The following is a 20,662-nucleotide window of genomic DNA, read 5'->3' on the forward strand; positions in this document are numbered from 1 at the left end:
GTCAATTTGTAAAAAAAAAAAAAAAATACAGTATCCCTGAGGCTCAAACAATACAATGAGTATGCCTGTAATGCTATAATAATTATCAGTGTGGTTTTGCTGAAAAAGTAGACACATAAATTCATGGAAATAAGAAAATGATTCCTTGATTCTTGATTCATACCTCAAACACAAAAAAGTAAATAATATGAAATGGATTATAAACTTAAATATAAAAGCCAATGCTCTAAACCTTCTAAGAAAAATTTAGGAAAATATCTTTGTAACTGTGGGGTAAGCCATTATTTTTCACAGAAGATACAGAAAGGAATAAGTATATATAACAAAAATTGCAATAACAGAAAGGTAAATCAGACTTTATCAAAATTAAAAATTGAGACAGAGGTCAAGATGGTGGAGTGGATAAATGCTATACTCGCCTCCTCCCATGACCACATCAGTTGTAATTTACAACTAAGTTATAGAACAACCACCTTTGAGAACCACCTAAACACTAGCTGAAAAAACTCCCATAACAAAGGCTATAAAGAAGAAGCCACAATGAGACTATTAGGAGGGGTGGAGAAGTCAACAGGTTGGTCCCACACCCATGTGTATCAGTTAAGAGAAAGAAGGGATACCTCAGCTGCAGTGGTTTCCCCATGAAAAGTGAGGGGTCCAAGCCCCAAACTGGGCTCCCCAGCTCAGACCACCAGTGCCAGAAAGAGGAGTCCACACAACATATGAATGTGAAAATCAGCAGGGATTCTGTCCAGGAGATGAAGAGTTGCTGGAATTCCAGGTGCTCTTCTTAAAAGACTCAAGCATGGACTTACTTACTGACCAAATGACTCACTATGAGCTCCAGGGGCAGCAACTTGAAAAGTTCCAGGAATATACAGGGAAGAACTGAGTTGTCTGGCTTCAGGGAAAGGGCTAAGAGGGGCAGCTTTGGCTAGGATGGAAATGCTGGCAGGTGCCTTTGTTCCTTTATTTAGCTTCCCTACCACATAGCCAGCAGGGACTGGAGAGCACGAAATCTGAGACTCCATCAAACTGGCTAATAATGCTAACTCCACTATGGTGATTCCCTGAGAACCCTCTCCACAACTCATACACAGGTCTGAATTTCCTCACAAGTGGTTATGTTTGACTCATGAGGCTGACTTCCTTATAAGCTCTGAAAGGAGCACAAACTCCCAACAAGCAGCAACTGGCCTCAGTGTGCCTTGTGCCTCCTGCTAATAGGCCCCATCCTGGCATGAGTGGAAGCCAACATCATTTCACAACACATCTTCTCTTTGGTGGCTCTAAGCCTAGTACAGTCAGCTATCAGGCACAGATCATTTTGCAGCTTCTATTTGGTGATGTTGGGCTTGGCACAGGCAGTGGCTGTCCTGAAATTGCACCATAGGCTCTCACAAGAGGCCTGTGAACAAACACACCCGATGAGCAGCTTCAGACCAACTAGAGCACCACCCAATTAGCTGCACAAGTGACACACCCATAGGGTAGACTCAGAAGGTATCAGAGCCCCACTACAGAGAATCGCAATCCATGGGATCAGCCCCCACACAATAGCTCATCTGCTATAGTCACAACCAGTCCTCATAACCAGGCAGCCGAAGGGTGAATTCCACCAACTGAGATGTCAAAAGCAATCAAGGCTCAACTGCAGTGTTTCCCCGAAAATAAGACCTAGCTGGACCATCAGATCTAATGCATCTTTTGGAGCAAAAATTAATATAAGACCCAGTCTTATTTTACTATACTATAAGACCGGGTCTATAATATAATATATAATATAATATAATATAATATAATATAATATAATATAATACCAAGTCTTATATTAATTTTTGCTCCACAAGACACATTAGAGCTGATTGTCCAGCGAGGTCTTATTTTCAGGGAAACAGGGTACAACAGGAATGCAAAAACTATCCACACAAACCCTCCTGGAGCACCTGGCTCAGGTGACCAGGAAGAGTGTAATACTGAGCCTCATGGGACACCTACTAGAAAAAGCCATGTTGCCAAGACTGAGAGATGTAGCACATCAAGCTAATATGTAGAAATAAACCAAAGAAGGCAAAAATGAGGAGATAAGAAAACATGATCCAAGTAAAACACAGGATAAATCTTCAGAAAAAGAACTAAATGAATTGGAGGGAAGATGTCTACCAGATACTGCATTCAAAACACTGGTTATGCAATGCTCAATGAAATTAGGAGAAGAATAGATGAACTCAGTGGGAATTTACACAAAGAGAAAGAAGCGATAAAAAAGAACGAGTCATAAATGATGACTACAATAACTGAAAGGAAGAATACATTAGAAGGAATCAACAGCAGATTAGATGAAGCAGAAAATCATATCAGTGATTTTGAAGACAAGAAAAAAATTAATTGGAACAACAAAAAGCAAAACGATTTTAAAAATTAGGATCGTTTAAGGGACGACTAGGACAACACCAAGCATAACGACATTCACATAATAGCGGTACCAGAAGGAAAAAAGAGAGAGCAGGAGACCGAAAACCTGATGAAAAGATAATGACTTTAAATTTCCCTGACCCGGTGAAGAAAATAGACATAAAATTCCAAGAAGTACAAAGTGTCCCAAATAAGATGAACCCGAAAAGGCCCACACCAAGATATACCATAACTAAAATGCCAAAAGTTAAAGACAAAGAGAGAATGTAAACAATAACAACAGGGATGCAGTTAGATACTATCAAAGTAGCTTCCATTAGATTGTCAGCAGATTTCTCAACAGAAATGTTGCAGGCCAAAAAGGATTGGCATGAAATATTCAAACAAATCATCAAAATGGCGGCATGAGGTGAGCCTCTGGATATCTCCCCTGAAATTTACAACAGATTGAACAACTATAACTCCATAAAGGACTCCCTGAACAGCAGACAGGCAAGACAAAGAGGATCATTACTGAATTTACGTAAAGGTGGGCAAATTGTGTGAGCAGGGGAGGCGGGAAGGGAGAAGTACAGAGATGGGAACTTGGGGGCGCAGGACGCAGACCTAGCTCAGTGCTCCGAGCTCGCTGCATCCCGGAACTACACAACTACAGTAGAGGGAAGAACTCAGACTGCTAGTGCTCCGTTTATGGCTCATAGGGCTGAGGGGACAGCATACAACATGGCTGAACCCAACACTCACGGCAGAGACCTCGCAGAAAAGACTGAGGGAAGAAGGCTGAAAACGGTGGTTTAAGCCCTCACTGCTGCAGAGAACGGAAGCTTTAGGCACTGAGACTAGCCGCCCCCTCCCTATGCTCCCAGAGCTCGCCCCGACCCTGCCCCCCACCCCCCGTCCAGTGCTAGAAGCAGAACAGTAGCAGTGTCAGGTCAAAAAAACAGAATATTTGCAATTCTGAGAACTGTGGTCCACACACAGATTTGCAGCCCAACTAGTTCCGACAAAGGGGAGGGAGCTGTGGAAGCAGGACTAGCTGTGGTGGTGGTCACCGCCATTGCTCTGGGTCACCTCTCACAACCCAACCTGCCTTTGTCCCCACCTATCTGGGTGGATCCCTGCAGGAGTAAACAGAACTGTTGAATCAAAAGGGCTCTGAATCTGGTGCAGGAAGACCTTTGGGACTCCAAAAGCTTCCGCATCCCCACAAGGACATGGTGCCCTATGATCTAGGTGAACTGTGAACAAAGGAGACACTCACCTTCAAGGGAATGCCTGCATTGTAAGAAGCTGTAATAGTGCAGAAAAAAACATAACACTACAATGTGAGAGAGAATAAAAGGCTGTAATCAGAGAGAAAATAAAACATTCTACCAACATATACTGGAAAACAAAAGAAAAACCTCTTCCTATAAACCTGTGGCAGAACTAACTCCTGTAGATGTCTAGAAAGAGAAATAAAAAAATCAATAATTGCCATAAATAACCAAGTCAACAAGGCAGCTCAGAAAGAAAGTGAAAAGTCTCCAGAAAATGAACTTAAAGATATGGAAATATGTGACTTAAATAACAGAGAATTCAAGACTGCAGTTCTGAAAAAACTCAATGACATGCAAGAAAACACAGAAAAGCAATTTAATGAACTCAGAAACACAATCAAAGAACAACATAAATATTTTACCAAAGAGATAGAAATTTCATAAAAAAGCCAAATAGAATTTCTGGAGATTAAGAACTCAATAGAAGAAATGAAGAATGAAATAGCCAGTTTAGGTAGTAGAGTTGACAAGATGGAGAAAAGAATCAGTGACATCGAAGATAGAACCCTCGAAATGACATGGATGGAAGAAGAAAGAGACATGAGACTTCAAAGAAATCAAAGAACTCTATAAGAAATTTCTGACTCCAACAGAAAGAGCAATATAAGAATCATGGGCATACCGGCAGGTGAAGAAAGAGAGAAGGGAACAGAGAGTATATTAAAACAAATAGTCAATGAGAACTTCCCAAACTTGTGGAAAGAACTGGATCCTCAAGTCCAAGAAGCAAATAGAACACCTATTTACCTCAACCCCAACAGGCCTTCTCCAAAGCATATTGTATTGAAGCTGTAAAAAATCAAAAACAAAGAAAGAATCCTCAAGGCAGCAGGGAAAAGAAGACAGTAACCTACAAAGGAAAGCCCAGTAGATTATCATCAGATTTTTCAGCAGAAACTCTACAAGCCAGGAGGGAGTGGAACCAAATATTCAAACTATTGAAAGAGAGACATTATAAGCCAAGAATAATATACCCAGCAAAGATATCCTTTAGATATGAAGGAGGAATAAAGACCTTTCCAGACATACAGATGCTAAGGGAATTTTCCAATACACGACAGTACTACAAGAAATACTAAAGGAGGCTATTCGACCACCATCAACAGGGACAATTTGTGACAACCAAAACATAAAAAGAAGGAGTAAAGGCCTGAACCAGAATGTGGGAATAAAGAAAGCAAACATGCTGAAGAAAATGGAATACTCTAAAAATCAAACTTTCTTTTAGATCAACTAAATGATAACCACTCAAAAAAAATTCAGAACTGAAATATATACTGTAATAAAAGAAGAAACAGACAAAAAAAAACATAATACACCACCATGCAGAAATAACAGACGACAACAAAAAGGCAAAAAAACAATGGAGACACAGTCTTACCAGAAAACTAAAGATAGAATGATAGGAAATCCTCACATACCAATAATCACCCTAAATGTAAATGGACTGAACACACCAATAAAAAGGCACAGAGTAGCAGTTTTGATAAAAAACTAAACCCAATCATATGCTGTCTCCAAGAGACACATCTCAGCTACAAGGACAAGCATAGACTCAAAGTGAAAGGGTGGAAATTGACACTCCAGGCAAATGCTATCCAGGGAAAATCAGGTATAGCTATAAGGATATCAGATGAAACAGATTTCAGGGTGAAAAAGGTAACAAAGGACAAAGATGGACATTTCATAATGGTAAAGGGGACTCTACAACAAGAAGACATAACAGAAATCAATACTTATGCGCCCAATCAGGGAGCACTGAATATATCAAGCAACTACTAACAGAACTAAAGGAAGAAATTGACCAAAACACAATTATACTAGGGGACCTAAATGCATGATTGCCAGCTATGGATAGATCATCCAAACAGAAAATAAAAAACGAATTAGCTCCCTAAATGACACATTAGATGAAATGGTCATACTTGACATTTATAGAGCACTTCATCCTATAACATGAGACTATGCATTTTTTTTCTAGTGTACATGGAACATTCTCAAAAATAGACCATATATTGGGACATAAAACTAGCCTTAGCAAATTTAAGAAGATTGAAATCATACCAAGCATATTCTCTAATTAAAAGGCTTTGAAATTGGATATCAACTGCAAAAAGAAAGAAAGAGAAAACCACAAATACATAGAGACTAAACAACATACTTTTAAAGAATGACCGGGTCAAAGAAGAAATAGAGGAGAGATCAAAAGATGCAAAGAAACAAATGAGAATGAAAATACAACTTACCAAAATTTTTGGGATGCAGTGAAAGCAGTTTTAAGAGGGAAATTTATATCATTACAGGCCTATCTCAAGAAACAAGAAATATCTCAAATAAATAACCTCAAGTTACACCTTAAAGAACTAGAATAAGATAGATTCACTAAGATAAAAAGAGAAAAGACACTAATTAACAAAATCAGAAATGAAAAGGGGAAGTTATCACGGATGCCACAGAAATACAAACGATCATCCAAGAATACTATGAAGGATTATATGCCACCAAATTCAATAACCTAGAAAAAATGGACAAGTTCTTAGAAACATATAGCCTTCCTAGGCTGAATCACGATGAACTGGAAAATCTAACAAACTATCACCAGAACAAAAGTCCGGGACTACTAAATTTTACGAAACCTTCAAAGAGGATCTAATACCAATCTGGCTCAAACTCTTCCAAAAAATTGAAGAGACAGTACTCCCTAACTCATTTTATGAGGCCAACATTACCCTGATACCAAAACCTGGTAAGGACAACACATAAAAAGAAATCTACAGACCAATATATCTGATGAATACAGATGCAAAAATCCTAAACAAAATTCTAGCAAATCGAATGCAACAATGCATTAAAAAGATTATTCGTCACAACGAAGCAGGGTTCGTCCAAGAGGCACATGGATGGTTCAACATATGCAAATCCATCAATGTGATACATCACATGAACAAAAAAAAGGACAAAAATCATAAGATTATATCAATTGATGCAAAAAAAAACAAAAAACATTTGACAAGATACAACATCCATTTATGATTAAAACACTTAATAAGATAGGAATAGAGGAAAATACCTTAACATAATAAAGGCCATATCTGACAAACACTCAGCTAATCTCATAATTAATGGTGGAAAACTGAAGGCCTGTGCTCTACATTCAGGTACCCGAGAGCGTTGTCCCCTATCATCTCTGCTTTTCAACATAGTATTGGAAGTCCTTGCCAGAGCAATCAGGCAAGAGAAAGAAATAAAAAGCATTCAAATTGCGAATGAAGAAGTTAAATTGTCACTCTTTTCAGATGACATGATGCTGTATATAGAAAACCCTAAAGATTCCACCAAAAAACTATTAGAAAAAATCAATGAATACAGTAATGTTGCCGGCTACAAAATCAATGTACAAAATTCCACTGCATTCCTATATACTAACAATGAAATCTCAGAAAAGAAATTAAAAAAAAAAATTCCTTTTACAATTGCAGCAAAAAGAAAATACCTAGGAATAAATTAACCTAGGATGTGAAGACCTATATGCTGAAAACTATAAAACATTTTTAACGGAAATTGAAGAAGACACAAAGAAATGGGAAGACATTCAGTGCTCATGGATTGGAAGAATCAGCATAGTTAAAATGGCCATATTACCCACAGCAATATACAGATTCAATGCTATCCCCATCAAAATCCCAATGGCAGTTTTTAAAGAAATAGAACAAAAAATCATCAGATTTGTTTGGAACCACCAAAGATCCCAAATAGCCAAAACAGTCTTAATAAAAAAGAACAATACTGGAGGTATCAAACTCCCTGACTTTAGCTTGTACTACAGTGCAGCAATAATCAAAACAGCATGGTATTGGCAGAAAAACAGACACATAGACCAATGGAATAGAACGAAGAACCCAGAAACAAAACCATGTATATATGGACAGATAATTTTTGACAAAGAAACAAAAAACATACAATAAAGAGAAGACAGACTCTTCAATAAATGGTGCTGGCAGAATTGTAAAGCCACATGCAAAGAGTGAAACTGGACTCTTATCTCTCACCATGAACCAAATTTAATTCAAAATGAATCATAGACTTAAGCGTAAGACCTGACACAATAAATCGCATAGAAGAAAGCATAGGTACTAAACTTATGGTCCTTGGGTTCAAAGAGCGTTGCATGAATTTGACTCCAAAGACAAAGGAATAAAAGCTAAAATAAATGAATGGGACTATATGAAAGTTAAAAGCTTCTGCACAGCAAAAGAAACCATTGACAAAATAAAGAGGCAACCAAGTGAATGGGAGAAGATATTTGCAAACAGAGCCTCCGATAAGGGGCTAATATCCAAAATATAAAAGGAACTCATGCAACTCAATGACAAAAAAACAAACAACCCAATTGAAAAATGGACAGAGGACCTGAACAGACATTTCTCCAAAGAGGACATACAAATGGCAAATAGACATATGAATAAATGCTCAACATCACTAATCATCAGAGAAATGCAAATCAAAACCACAATGAGATATCACCTCACCCCAGTCAGAATGGCGATCATCAACAAGACAAATAGTAACAAGTGTGGGAGAGGCTGTGGAGAAAAAGGAACCCTCATACACTGTTGGTGGGAATGCAGACTGATGCAGCCGTTACGGAAGGCAGTGTGAAGGTTCCTCAAAAAATTAAGAATAGAATTACCATATGACCCAGCAATCCATCTACCAAAAAAATCTGAAAAGATTTATACATAAAGGCAAATGTGCTCCAATGTTCATTGCAGCTTTATTTATGGTGGCCAATACATGGAAAGAACCAAAATGTCCTTCGATAGATGAATGAATAAAGAAGTTATGGTATATATACACAATGGAATACTATTTGGCAGTAAGAAAAGATGAAATAGGACCATTTGTGACAACATGGATGGGTCTTGAGATTATAATGCTAAGTGAAATAAGTCAGACAGAAAAAGCAGAGAACCATATGATTTCACTGTTATGTGGTATATAAAACTGAAAACAACAAAAGAACAAGAAAAAGAAATGAGAAACAAAAACTCATAGACACAGACAATAGTTTAGTGGTTACCAGAGGGTAAGGGGGTGGGGGTGGTGGTAGATGAGGGTAAAGGCGATCAAATATATGGTGACGGAAAGAGAACTGACTCTGAGTGGTGAACACACAATGGGATTTATAGATGATGTAATATAGAATTGTACACCTGAAATCTGTGTAACTTTACTAACAATTGTCACCCTAATAAACTTTAATTAAAAAAAAAGAAATATTAAAAAATGATGAAAAGCAAGGACATAAAAGCAAGACTATGCTACGCAGCATAGCAATCATTTAGAATCTAAAGAGAGATAAGGAGCTTCCCAGACATAAAACAAAACAAACAAACAAACAAACAAACAAAACCTAAAGGATTTCATCCCCATCAGACCAGTATTATAAGAAATGCTAAAAGGATTTCTTTAAGAAGATGAGTGTGAAAAAAAGATAAAAATATAAATAATAAATGACAACAATACAAAAGTATCAAAAATTAAAATAATAAATGGATTAAATTCTCCAGTCAAAAGACATAGGGTGGCTGAATGGATAAGGAAAGAAAACTCATGCATATACTGCCTATAAGAGACCACTTCTGATCAAAAGACACACATAGGCTGAAAGTAAACTGGACAGAAAAAGGTATTTCATGCACATAGAAGTTGGAAATAAAAAACAAAAATCTGGAGTATCAATAGTTTTATGAGCCAAAATAGTCTTTAAGACAAAGGTCAAAGACAAGAGTCAAAGAAGGACATTTCATGATGATACAGGGATCAATCCAACAAGAAAATATAATGCATATAAACATTTACACACCTAACAAAGGAACACTTAACTACATAAAGCAAATATTCATGGACAAAAAGGGAGAGATTAACAGTAACACAGTTGTAACTCAGGACTTTAACACCCTATTGACATCAATGGATAGACCATCCAAACACAAAATCCACAAGGAAAGAGTGGCCTTAAATGACACATTAGACCAGGTGATTTAATTGATATGCTTAGAATATTTCCCCCCAAAACAACAGAATATATATTCTATTCAAGCACAAATGGGTATTCTCCAGGATAAACCACATATTAGGCCACAAAACAAGCCTCAATAAATTTAGAAAGATTGAAATCATATCAAGCATCATCTCTGATCACAATGGTACACAACTAGAAGTCAATTACAAGAAGAACAGGGAAAAACTCACACAACATGCCACTAAACAATGAATGAGTTAACGAAAAGATCAAGGGAGAAATAAAAAATATCCTGAGACAAATGAGATGTAAAACACAATGACCTAAAAAATCTATGGGACACAGCCAAAACAGTTGTGAGTGGGAAATTCATAGCAATACAGTCCTATGTCGAGAAACAAGAAAAATCTCAAACAAGCTAACCTTAAAAAAAAGGAACTAGAAAAAGAAGAACAAACAAAGACCAAAGCGAGTAGAACGAAGGAAATAATAAAGGTTAAAGTGGAAATAAACAAAATAGAGTAAAAAAAAAAAAAATCAGTGAAACCAAGAGCTGGTTCTTAGACAAGATAAATAAAATTGATAAATCATTAACCAGATTCATCAAGGAAAAAAAAGTGAGAGGACACAAATAAATAAAATCAGAAATAAAAGAGAAGTGACAACTGATATCACAGAAATACAAAGGAGTAGAAGAAAATAGTATAAAGAATTACATGCCGACAAGCTGGACAACCTGGAAGAAACAGATAAATTCATAGAAACATATTACCTTCCAAGACTGAATAAAAAAGAAACAAAATCCGAAGAGATGGATAATTATGAACAAAATCAAATAAAGGATAAAAACAAACCAAAAAAAATAAATAAATAAAATAAGAAGAAAAGAAAAAAGAAAAACTCTCAACAAACAAAAGTCCTGGACCAGGTACTTCTCAAGTGAATTTTACCATACATTCCAAGAATTAACACCTATGCTTCCCAAACTATTCCAAAAAATTCAAGAGAATGGAAGACCCTCAGATTCACTTTATGAGGCCACATTACACTGATTCCAAAAACAGACAAAGACAGTATAAGAAAAGAAAACTACAGGCTGATATTCCTGATGAATATAGATGTAAAAATCCTCAGCAAAATATTAGCAAACCAATTCAACAATACATTAAAAAGATCACATACCATGATAAAGTGGGATTTATTCCTGGTATGCAAATGTGGTTCAATATCCACAAATCAATTAACATGACACACCACATAAACAAAATGAAGGATAAAAATCATCTGATCTTATTAAGAGATGCAGAAAATGTATCTGACAAAATACAGCATACATTTATGATAAAAACTCTCAGCCAACTGGAAATAGAGGAAATATACCTCAACATAATAAAGGCCATATAAGACAAACCCACAGATAACATAATACTCAGTGGTGAAAAGCTAAGTGTTTTCCTTAAGATTAGGAACAAGACAAGGATGTCCAATTCCATTACTGCTATTCAACATAGTAATGGAAGTCCTAGCCACAGCGATCAGAAAAGAAAAATAAATAAAAGACATTCAAACTGGAAAGGAAGAAGTAAAACTGTCATTATTTTCAGATGGCATGATACTATATAAAGGATCCACTCAAAACTACTTGAACTCATATGAATTCAGTAAGTAGCAGAATACAAAATCAATATTCAGAATTGGTTGCATTTTTGTACTCCAATAACAAACTATCCCAAAAAGAAATTAAGAAAACCATTCCATTTACAATTGCATCAAAATGAAATAAAGTAAAATACCTAGAAATAAATTTAACCAAGGAGGTTAAATCTGTACTTGCAAAATTGTAAGACATTGAAAACACAAATTGAACAGGATATAAATAAATGGAAGCATATACTGTGTTCCATTAGGAAGAAATAACATAGTTAAAATGTCCATACTCCCCAAAGCAATCTATACATTCAATGCAATCCCTATCAAATTACGAATGGCAATTTTCACAGATCTAGAACAAATAATCCTAAAATTTTATGGAACAACAAAAGACCCCAAATAGCCACAACAACCTTGAGAAACAAGCACAAAGTTGGAGGTATCATGCTGCCTGATAACAAACTATACTACAAGGCTATAGTAATCAAAACAGCAAGGTACTGGCATAAAAACAGACACATAGATCAATGGAACAGAAAAAAAGAGCCAAGAAATTAACCCAAGCCTATAGGGTCATTTCACCTATGACAAAGAAGGCAAAAATATACAGTGGGATAAAGATAGTCTATTAAATAAATAGTGTTGGAAAAACTGGACAGACACATGAAAGAAAATGAAAGTGGACTACCTTCTTACTCCATATACAAGAATAAACTCAAAATGGATTGAAGACTTAAATGTAAGACCTGGATCCATAAAACTCCTAGAAGAAAACATAGACAGTAAATTCTCTGATATTGCTCTTAGTAATATGTTTTTTCTGATATACCTCCTTAAGCAAGGGAGAAAAAAATAAACAAATGGGACTGCAACAAAATAAAATGCTTTTGCACAGCAAAGGAAACCATCAGCAAAACAAAAAAGACAATCTACCTATTAGGAAGGTATTTGCCAATGATACATCTGATAAGCAGTTAATATCCACAATTTATAAAGAACTCATACAACTTAACACCAAAAAAATAAACAATCCAATTAAAAAATAGGCAGAGGAACTGAGTAGACACTTCTCCTAAAAGGACATACAGATGGCCAACAGATATATGAAATGATGCTCAATGTCACTAATCAGATAAATGGAAATTGAAACCACAATGTGGTATCTCCCCTCACACCTATCAGAATGGTTATCATCAATAAATCAAAAAACAACAAGTGTTGGTGAGGATTAGGAGAAAAGGAAACCCTCATGCTCCATTGTGATTACAAATTGATGTAGCCACTATGGAAAACAGTTTGTTGGTTCCTCAAAAAATTAAAAATAGAGCTACCATATGACTCAGCATTCCCATTTCTGGGTACTCATCTAAAGAAATCCAAAACACTAATTGAAAAGAAACATGCATCCCCATGTTCATTGCAGCATTATTTACAATAGTCAAGATACGGAAGCAACCTAAGTGTCCACTGAGAGATGATTGAATAAAGAAGAGGTGATGTGTGTGTGTGTGTGTGTGTGTGTGTGTGTGTGTGTGTGTGCGTGCGTGCATGTGTGTGTACTATATGTAATGGAATATTACTCAGCTGTAAAAAAATAAATAAATCTTGCCATTTTTGACAACATGGATGGACCTAGAGAATATCATGTTAAGTGAAATAAGTCAGACAGAGAAACACAAATACCATATGATCTCACTTATATGTGGACCTTAGAAACAAAACAAATACATAATCAAAAACAGATACAAACTCATAGAAACAGAGAACAAACTGATGGTTGACAAGGTGAAGGGATTAAGAAGTATGAATTGGATTAAGAAGTATTAGTCATGGGGATGTAAAGTACAGCATAGGGAATATAGTCAATGTATTGCAATAACTGCATCATGTCAGGTGGGTACTAAGCTTATGTGGGGATCACTTTGTAAATTACATAAATGTATAAACAATATGCTGTACTCCTGAAACTCATCTAATATTGAATGTCAACTATATTTGAACAATAAAAAAGAATTTAAAAATAAAGCAATGTTCAAGAAAATTTAACATATAAATCTAAGACAACTTTAGACAAAAAATACTAGGGGTGCCAAAAAAATGTATACAAGTGGACACTTTGGTCAACATTGCTAAAGCAGTAGTTCAACATTGCATAATCAGAAGTGTCTGAATGCTGATGGTAACCACTTTGAGCACCTTTTGTAATTGCAGAAGTCAAACATGACTTGTATTCATCTTTTGTTATCGGTATATATTGAGTACTATAATTTTAATATAGTTTTTCTTTCTTTAAATGTGTATACATTTTTTGGCAACCCTGTATAGTTATAGATAGACTGAGTGAAAATATTTGTTTCACATAGAGCTGATAAATGGCTGTACACAGAATACATTTTTAAAACTCCTGCAGTGCAATAATAACATACAAAAAAAAAAATGGGCAAAAGACTTGATTAGATGCATTATAACATTACATATGCAAATGAAATATAAAATACGCAAATGGAACATGATAAGGAGCTCATCATCATTAGTTTTCAGGGAAATGAAAATTAAAACTACAATAAGCTACCACTACACACTCCATATAATGCCTTAAAAAAATTTTGACCATTAAACTTGGAATAATTATAGAACAACTTGAACTCTCATATACCTACTGGGGTGGGAATTGAGAGTTCTTTATATATATATATATATGTTTGTTTTATAAATAAATTTGGCAGTTTGTTAACAAGTTAATTATACATCTGTCTGTAACTCTACAATTCCACTTCTCGCTACTTGTAATAGTGCCATAAAATTCTAAGACTTCCAAAGCTTTGTACAAGAATGTTCATAGCAGCTCTATTTATAATAGCAAAATACTGGTAAAAGATAGGTGTCTATTGACAGGAGAATGCATTACCAAACTTTACTATATTCATATAATGGAGTATTACACAGCAATGTAAGTGAATAATCTACAGAAATATGTAACAAGTGATTATACATAATGAAAGAAACCAGACAAAAAGAATAAATACAATATGATTCCATTCTATACAATTTTAGAAGAAGCAAAAATAATATATGATGATAAGAAATGAAGTTAATGGATGTTTCTGGCAGTGTTATTTACTGGGAAAAGACACAGAGGAATTATTTGTGATTTAAAGGAGTGTGGAGTAAGCAAATGTGTGTATTTGTCAGAACCATTCCAACTATGCATTTAAGATCTTTTAATTTCATTGTATGCAAATTATACCTCAGTTAAAAAATATTGTTCTATCAAAAACATTAGAAAACATACCTTCCATTTCATAATATGCAAATGATTGATATTTTTAAGTAGCTCTTATGAAAATTAATACACTTCCACGTAGACTGGTACTTCCTGCAATCTTCCAATTTTTTTATCAGGACAACTTACATGTAAATGCTTTTTAGCAAGTAACTAGTCAAATAAGTGTATATCATTTTCTAGTTAAAGAAAATATATTCATCAAATATTATTAATAAAATTTAATAAAGATATACAATGTGTATATTTGATATATTTATTTTCAAACACACAATACTTCTACAATTATAGATTAAAAATAACTGTAAATGTAATGAGTATATTTTGAAATAAAAGTTACATCTGTTCTCTTTATATAAGAATAACAGAATGCCATAAAAAATGTTTGTATTCAGGCAGAAATCCCAATATTAAAAAGAAATTACTAATTACTGTCATGAAATAATACTTTGAATGTAAATATGATGAGTATTTTACCTATTCTTCATAAATGCTTACATGCACAGTCTTCATTCAGTGGGAGTTTGAGGAAAGCAGGCGCTCTTTTTATAAAAGACACTGTTAGGGTCACTTCTTCTCCAGCATTCCGAAGAACTTGAACCTAAAATAAAAAAGCATAAAATGACACCATTATCAGTATGTCCACAAATTTTTGATGATCATAAAACTTTGAAATTATTTGTTGTCTTTCCCTCCTTTCATTGTTCCCTGGTGGTCAGAAACATTTTATGAAAGACAGAGAGAATAAATGATCTAACATTATAGATATACAGTCAATAACATTCCTCTTTTTACCATTCTATGGTTTCCTGTTCAGTCAGTGTCATGATCTTCCATTCACATTTACTGAGGTTGTCTTGAGTCCATGGTCTATATTAGGCAAATACTAGGGATCGTGAAGTCTACAAAATGATGTAGTGATCAAACCGGTGTATTTATTAAATTAATAAATATTTATTGAGCATCTATTATGCAACATTTGGAAACATACAAATAAATGACTGCAGATATTGTCCAGAGTGCTAACTTTAATTAAACAAAATTGCCCCAATTCACTCAAACCCACTGGAAAAAAAAAAAAGGTATTATTTTCCTATTATATTATTGCATAATTTATGTTTCATTTCTTGACAAGTTAGAATTATAATGAAGACTATTATTATCAATAACTCTCATCATTTCCCAAATGTAATTAATACGTGTAGATCGACCAGTTAAAATAAAGAAAATTTCTCAAAAAACTAATCCAAGAGAAGTATAAAAAATATTAGGATTACAAAAAGCTGTGGATTTATTTATAGAAGACATACCTGGAAAAGATGTAAGTATATTTAATTTTTTAACATTTCACATAAACTAAGAGAAGAATTAAGAATAATTAATAAGTAGCCGTTAATAAACATGGGACCACAATTTGTTAATGAAACATAGAAAAGATGCTCGGATGACATCACAGAAACGACAGTGTGAGGTGAGCCTCTTGAAATCTCCCCTGGAGTTTACAACAACTTGAACTATAATTCCACAAAGGACTGCCTGACAGCAGATAGGCAAGACTAAGAGATGCACAACTGAAGTCACCTAAAAGTAGGGAAATTGGGTGAGCGGGGAGGACTGTAGTGGGAAGTGCGGAGAAGTGGTCTCATGGGCGCAGGACCCAGACCAGAGCTCTGAGCTGCCTGTATTCTGGAGCTATCGCAGCCAGGGGAGAGGGAATCACTCAGACTGCTAGTGCTCCCCTGAGGGCCCACAGTCCCACCTGAGGTAGCAGCCTTTAATGAGCTGAACCTAACCCTCATGGAAGAGACCTTGGAGCAAAGACTGAGGGAAAAGGGATGAAAACGGCTGTTTAGCCCTCACTGCCAAGCAGAGGAGGGAAAGCATAGGCACACAGCCTAATCAACCCCCTCCCACCCTCCCAGAGCTTGCCCCACGCCCACCTGCCCGGTGCTAGAAGAAGAACAGTAGGAGTGTCAGATAAAAAAACAACAACAGAATATTTGCAGTTCTGAGGACTGTGGCCCACAGCCACAGTCTTGCAGCCCAACTAGTTCTGGCAAAGGGGAGAGAGCTTTGTGTGCAGGACTGGCTGTGGTGGCAGTCACCGCCATTGATCACAGTCACCTCTCACAGCCCACTCCGCCCCTGCCCCACCTATCAGGGCTAAACCCTGCCAGGGTAAACAGAGCCACTGAAACACACAGGCTTGAATTTGGTGCAGGAAGAGCTTCAGAACTTCAGAAGCTTTCCACATCCCCCAATGGAGGTGGTGTCCTGAGATGCAGACAACCTGCTCACAGAGGAGAAGCCACCTTCCAGAAAATACCCACATTGTGTGAGAAGCCAGAGCAGTGCAGAGAAAATATAACACTACAGCATGAGAGAGAAATAAAAGCTGTAGTTGGAAAGAAAATAAAGCATTCTACCAACATCTACTGGAAAGCAAAAGAAAGACGTCTTACTATCAACCTGTTGCAGAACCCACTCCTGTAGATACCTAGGAAGAGAAATAATAATTCACTAATTGCCATGAATAAACAAGGTAAGAAGGCAGTTCAGAAACAAAATTAAAAGTATCCAGAAAATGAACTTAAAGACATGAAAATATGTGACATAAATGACAGAGAATTCAAGATTGTGGTTCTTGAAAACCTTAGCAAAATGCAAGAAAACACAGACAGTTTAATGAACTCAGAAACACAATCAAAGAACATGAACATTTTACCAAAGATATTGAAATTTGTTAAAAGAACCAAACAGAATTTCTGGAGATTAAGAACTCAATAGAAGAAAAAAAGGATGAATATCCAGCTTAGGTAGTAGAGTTGACCAGATGGAGGAAAGAATCAGTGACATCGAAGATGGAAATATGGAAATTACACAGATGGAAGAAGAGAGAGACTTGAGTTAAAAGAAATGAAAGAATCTACAAGAACTTTCTGACTCCATCAGAAAGAGCAATATAAAAATAATGGGCATACCAGAAGGAGAAGAAAAGGAGAAGGGAACAGAGAACATATTCAAACAAATCGTCGATGAGAACTTCCCAAACCTGTGGAAAGAACTGGACCCTCGAATCCAAGAAGCAAATAGAACACCTAATTACCTCAATCCCAACAGGCCTTCTTCAAGGCACATTGTATTGAAGCTGTCAAAATTAATGACAAAGAAAGAATCCTCAAGGCAGCCAGGGAAAAGAAAATGGTAACCTACATAAGAAAGTCCATTAGGGTATCATCATATTTTACAGCGGACACTCTACAATCCAGGAGGGAGTGGAATAAAATATGCAAACTATTGAAAGAGAGAAATTATGAGCCAAGAATAATATATCCAGCAAAGATATCTTTTAGATATGAAGGAGAAAGAAAACCTTTCCAGACATACAGAAGCTGAGGGAATTTTCTAACACACGACCATACTACAATAAATACTGAAGGAGCCTATTCGAGCCACATAAATACGGATAATTTGTGACCAAAATAAAAGGAGGGGTGGGGAGAGCAAAGGCCTGAACCGGAATATGGGAATGGAGAAAATAAGCGTCCTGAAGAAAATGGATTCCTCTAAATATGAAACTTTCTTTTACATAAACTTAAGGGTAACCACTCAAAAATAAAAAATAAAAAAAAATCCAGAACTGAAATATATAACATAATAAAAGAAGAAACAGGGAAAATAATAGAATATCGCCACACTGAAATAATAGACAGGTACAAAAAAGCAAAGGAACAATGGAGACACAGCCTTACCAGAAAACCAAAGATAGAATGACAGGAAATCCTCACATATCAATAATCACCCTACATGTAAATGGACTGAACTCACCAATAAAAAGGCACAGAGTAGCAGATTGGATCAAAAAACTAAACCCAACCATATGCTGCCTCCAAGAGACACATCTCAGATACAAGGACAAAGAAAGACTCAAAGTGAAAGGGTGGAAATTGACACTCCAAGCAAATGGTGTCCAGAGAACAGCAGGTGTAGCCATATCAATATAAGATGAAACAGACTTCAGGATTAAAAAAGGTAACAAAAGACAAAGATGGACATTTCATAATGATAAAGGGGACTATACAACAAGAAGACATAACAATCATCAATATTTATGCCCCTAATCAGGGAGCACTGAAATATACCAAGCCACCACTAACAGAACTAAAGGGAGAAATTGACCAAAACACATTATAGTAGGGGACCTAAATACATCATTGACAGCTATGGATAGGTCATCCAAACAGAAAATAAATAAAGAACTATCAGCTCGATGGAATAGAATTGAGAATTCAGAAATAAATCCACATAAATAGGGACACATACATTTTGACAAAGACGCAAAAAACATATTGGAGAAAAGACAGCCTCTTCAATAAATGGAGCTGGGAGAATTGGAAAGCCACTTCTGCAATTTGTTGGAAAAGAATGTAACTAGACTGCTATCTGTCACCGTGTACCAAAATTAAAATGGATCAAAGACCTTAAAGATAAGACTTGAAACAATAAACGGCACAGAAGAAAACAGGTACTAAACTTATGAACCATGGGTTCAAAGAGCATTTCATGAATTTGACTCCAAAGGCAAGGAAAGTAAAAGCTAAAATAAGTGAATGAACTATATCAAAGTAAAAAGCTTCTGCACAGCAAAATAAACCATCAAAGAATAAAGAGGCAACCAGCTGAATGGGAGAAGATTTTTGCCAACAACACCTCTGATAAGGGGCTAATATCCAAAATATATAAGGAACTTATACAACCCAACAACACAAAACCCTAACAATCCAATTAAAAAATGATCAGAGACTGAATAGACATTTATCCTAAGAAGACATACAAATGGCCAATAGACGTAAGAAAAAATACTCAACATCACTAATCATCAGAGAAATGCAAATAAAAACCACAATGAGATATCACCTCACACCAGTTAGAATGGCTATCAACAACAAGACAAATAATAACAAAAGTTGGAGAGGCTGTGGAGAAAAAGGAACCCTCATACCGTGTTAGTGGGAATGTAGATTGGTGCAGCAGCTATGGAAGAATGGAGGTTCCTCAAAAAATTAAAAATAGAATTACCATATGAACCATAATCCTGTGTATCTACCCAAAAAATCTGAAAAAACTTATCCATAAAGACTTGTGTGCTCCAATGTTCATTGCAGCTTTATTTATGGTGGCCAAGACAAGGAAACAACCAAAATGTCCTTGTCCTTCAATAGATGAATGGATAAAGAAGTTGTGGTGTACATACATAATGGAATACTATTGTGCCATAAGAAAAGATGAAATAGTACCATTTTTGACAACATGGATGGATCTTGAGAATATTATGCTGAGCAAAATAAGTCAGAAGGTAAAAGTTGAGAACCATATGACTTCACTGATATGTGGGATATAAAACTGAAAGCAACAAAGGAACAAGACAAACAAATAAAGAAACAAAAGCTCATAGACACATACAATAGTTTAGTGGTTACCAGAGAGTAAGTGGGCAGGAGTGTGGCAGAAGAGGGTAAATGGAGTCCAATATATGGTGATGGAAGGAGAACTGACTCTGGGTGGTGAACACACACTGTGATATGGTGGGGATGTATTACAGAATTGCACACTTGAAACCTATGTAATTTTACTAACCATTGTCACTCCAATAAATTTCAATTAAAAAGAAAAGAATTGGTTGTCAAGATGATTTACAATAACTTCTGTCACAAGATAACACAGATTCATCTCCCCTGTCCCTCCTAAATAAGTACAACTGTAAATACTGAAAAAATATGCAAGAGACAATCAGAGTAGAACTCTGAAAGATAGAATGAAAATAAAGAACTAATTAGGGACCCCCAGACTGCAGGAGGAGGACAGAGGAGGGATATCTTAAATGCTCCTACCCAATGGAGTAATTATCTACTTTCTGCTGGGTAAAGCATGCCTTGTCCACTTAGTGGCACCAGGGATCCACCTGGGAAT

At 35.8% G+C, this 20,662-nt stretch overlaps 1 protein-coding gene across 10 annotated transcripts in view; it reads right to left on the minus strand.

Annotated features, from left to right (window-relative positions):
• SNTG1 (syntrophin gamma 1) overlaps positions 1 to 20,662 on the minus strand; it is an 813,791-nt gene that overhangs the window by 194,772 nt on the left and 598,357 nt on the right. For all 10 annotated transcript variants that reach the window (XM_074318426.1, XM_074318425.1, XM_019712572.2 and 7 more), the window contains one exon: positions 15,191 to 15,293. In XM_074318426.1, the coding sequence (XP_074174527.1) occupies positions 15,191 to 15,293 (103 nt within the window). The remainder of the gene's footprint in view (positions 1 to 15,190; positions 15,294 to 20,662) is intronic.

This window comes from Rhinolophus sinicus, linkage group LG14 (genome assembly GCF_036562045.2).
Source record: "Rhinolophus sinicus isolate RSC01 linkage group LG14, ASM3656204v1, whole genome shotgun sequence".
In the NCBI taxonomy this organism is placed as follows: domain Eukaryota; kingdom Metazoa; phylum Chordata; class Mammalia; order Chiroptera; family Rhinolophidae; genus Rhinolophus; species Rhinolophus sinicus.